At 46.3% G+C, this 2,683-nt stretch overlaps 1 protein-coding gene across 1 annotated transcript; it reads right to left on the reverse strand.

The window, feature by feature from the left end:
* Positions 1-1,304: 1,304 nt before the first annotated feature.
* Positions 1,305-2,405, reverse strand: HTR1F (5-hydroxytryptamine (serotonin) receptor 1F, G protein-coupled). The gene has a single exon (XM_010013729.1). It carries the CDS (start codon positions 2,403-2,405, stop codon positions 1,305-1,307), a length of 1,101 nt encoding a protein of 366 aa, XP_010012031.1.
* Positions 2,406-2,683: the final 278 nt, after the last annotated feature.

Raw genomic sequence — 2,683 nt, forward strand, 5'->3', positions numbered from 1 at the left:
CAGGGCTGGCTGGAGTGCCTGCAAAGTCCTTTTTGCTCTGCTGGGACTGGGGACATGGACTAGATGCTCTGGGGAAGGAGGTGCCAGCCAGTGAGCATCCCACAGGATCCCCTGCCTAGGTGGGCACTGCATACTGAAGTCACTCCCCATGCCCTTACTGCAGAAGCGGCTGCACAACCTCTTCCAGGGACCCATGCTGCCAGCACCGTGGTTGGTACCTGCTTTCTCACAGGCTTGGAAAGAGGGTGCTCAGCCCTACTGCTTGAGGCAGCTGAGTAAAGAATTGGGGGACACCGTGCTTCTGGCCCATCGGGGGGCTGAACATGCTGAGCTGAAGCTGTTAGCCCAAGTTCTTCATTAGGTGACACTCAACCAAACCTCACTAAGCCTCCCACTGTCAGCAATGCTCTTGGGGGCCCCTGCTCAAACTGTGTGGCTGGGTTTGGTGCTGAAAGTCACAGGAGCCATGCCTGGTGAGGTGTGTGAGGTAGGGGTGAGGACACGAAGAAAGACGTGTTTCATGCTTCTCTGCCTTCTAACATCTCCATAAGGAGAACCAGGTGGTCTTTATGAGCTTACCCTCCCTAGACCCCGCTGCAGTGGCTTCTCAGAGCACCAGGCACTATGTGTACCAAGCTCACTGGAGGTGCCCCAGCTCTCTGGCTGTTTTCTTTGGGCTTGTGCCCATGCCTGTTGTGGGCACACAGTGGCAGAGGGCTCATAACACTGGCTGGTAACCCATGAAAGCACCTCACCTGCTGCTGGGGTGCAAGTCCTTCATCTGTGGGAGAAGGCAGGGCTGCAGCTGCACTCAGCTAATCAACATAAGATGGTGCTAGATATGTTTAAAGTCACTACGCTTCTCTGGGAAAGGCTTGGCTCTATGCTGCAGGCCTGTGCCAAACTAATGAAATCACGTCTTAATTCCAGAGTGTATTTTCTATCTTATTTGTGATCAGGGTGTGTTTTCTTTTTTAAACTTTGTTTCTTTGTCTACTTCAAGTGTATATTTCCTTCATATTTAAGGTAATATCTTAGGCTTCAAGCTAGGCAGCTGTGCAAATCCCAGCTGGATTAGAGCCACAATATGCTACCTCTTTTTCCAGAGCAAAACTGATTGCAGATGATCCATCTCTTAAAACTCGGGCAATTTATGCTTCCAGTACTACTGATACAAAAAAGTCATAATGTAAATGCAGAGTCTCGGTGCTTTTCCTTAAACACAACAAATATCATCTCAGTTATATAAATTTATACAGGTTAAAAAACCAATGAGTATGTTCTCCTTATATGAGCAAAAGCTCTTAAAGATATTGCCTACACCGCACAAGCTTCTGGAAGGCTTTCTTGAAATCTTCATTAAAGATTGTGTAGATTAGAGGGTTAATAAGGGAATTTATGTATCCCAGCCATGCTAGGAAATTAGACATGTCTTCTGAGATGTGACATCTTTCACAGGTATTAACAACTACTTCTTTTACAAAGAAAGGGAGCCAGCAGATCACAAATGCCCCCAAGATCAGACCCAGCGTGGTTGCTGCCTTTCGCTCTCTTGTGCTAGAGATTCTTTGTTTTTTCCAAGACTTCTCATGCTTAGATTCAGACCTGGGGCTTCGTATGGTGATATTGATTTTCTCGCAGTTCACCAGGGGATCTGATGTCTTCTCAGCTGTGCTGGGCATTGAAGCTGATTTGGTGCTTCTTTCAGCTGCGTCCAAGAGCACTTGTCCATTTACCTCCTCCCTTACGATCCGGCTGATGCTTCTTCTGTGAAATGTCTTTGCTGCCTTGTATATCTTGTAATAAAGGATCAGAATCAAGGCCAGTGGGATATAGAAGGCGCCAAATGTAGAGTAAATGGTGAAAACAATGTGGTCGTGTTTGATGATGCATTCGTCATCCCTGCTGGTTGTCTGGTGCCGCCAAAACAGAGGTGGCATGGAGATAAAAATGGATATGACCCATACCACTGCGATCATGATGCCAGCATGTTTAGGTGTCCTTTTCCGTGCGTATTCCACAGCATCCGTGATCGCTCTGTACCGGTCCAAAGCAATGGCAGAGAGATGCAAGATGGAACATGTGCAGCATGTAATGTCCACGCTCAGCCAAATGTCACACACCACTTGTCCCATGATCCAGGTCTCCTTTACAATGTAGACGATGCTGAAGGGCATTACTAGGACTGCCACAAGGAAATCAGTCACTGCAAGAGAGCAGATTAGATAGTTGGCAGGGTGGTGGAGCTTTCTTGTCACAATTATTGCAGTCATCACAAGAGAATTGATGGCCGTTGTCATTAGTGCAAGCACAGACAGGGTAATGGAAATGAGAATCTTGGATGTCACCCATTTAAATAGTTCTTCTGATGTACCATTTTGTTCAGTTGAGTTTATTAAATCCATGTTCTCTTTTAAAGGTGATCTTTGCCAGTAGCAGTTACCTGTTGGAAAAGGAAAAAACATTCAGAAAGTACATCCTTAGTCTCCAATTTGCAGCTCTTGATTTTTGTCATTCTAAAAGACTATGGACCCCAAACTTACAAGACTTGACTTGTCATTAGAAAGTATTTTGGATCCAGACAGGTTTTCCTGGCTAGCAATACGTGGGGTGCTCTGCCTCCAGAATAGGGGCCTCCTTTTTCTCCTTGGTCATGCTGTTGGGAATGGTATGTTTGAGTGCC

The sequence above is a fragment of the Nestor notabilis genome, unplaced genomic scaffold, assembly GCF_000696875.1.
Source record: "Nestor notabilis isolate BGI_N333 unplaced genomic scaffold, ASM69687v1 scaffold5064, whole genome shotgun sequence".
NCBI classification, from domain to species: Eukaryota; Metazoa; Chordata; class Aves; order Psittaciformes; family Psittacidae; genus Nestor; species Nestor notabilis.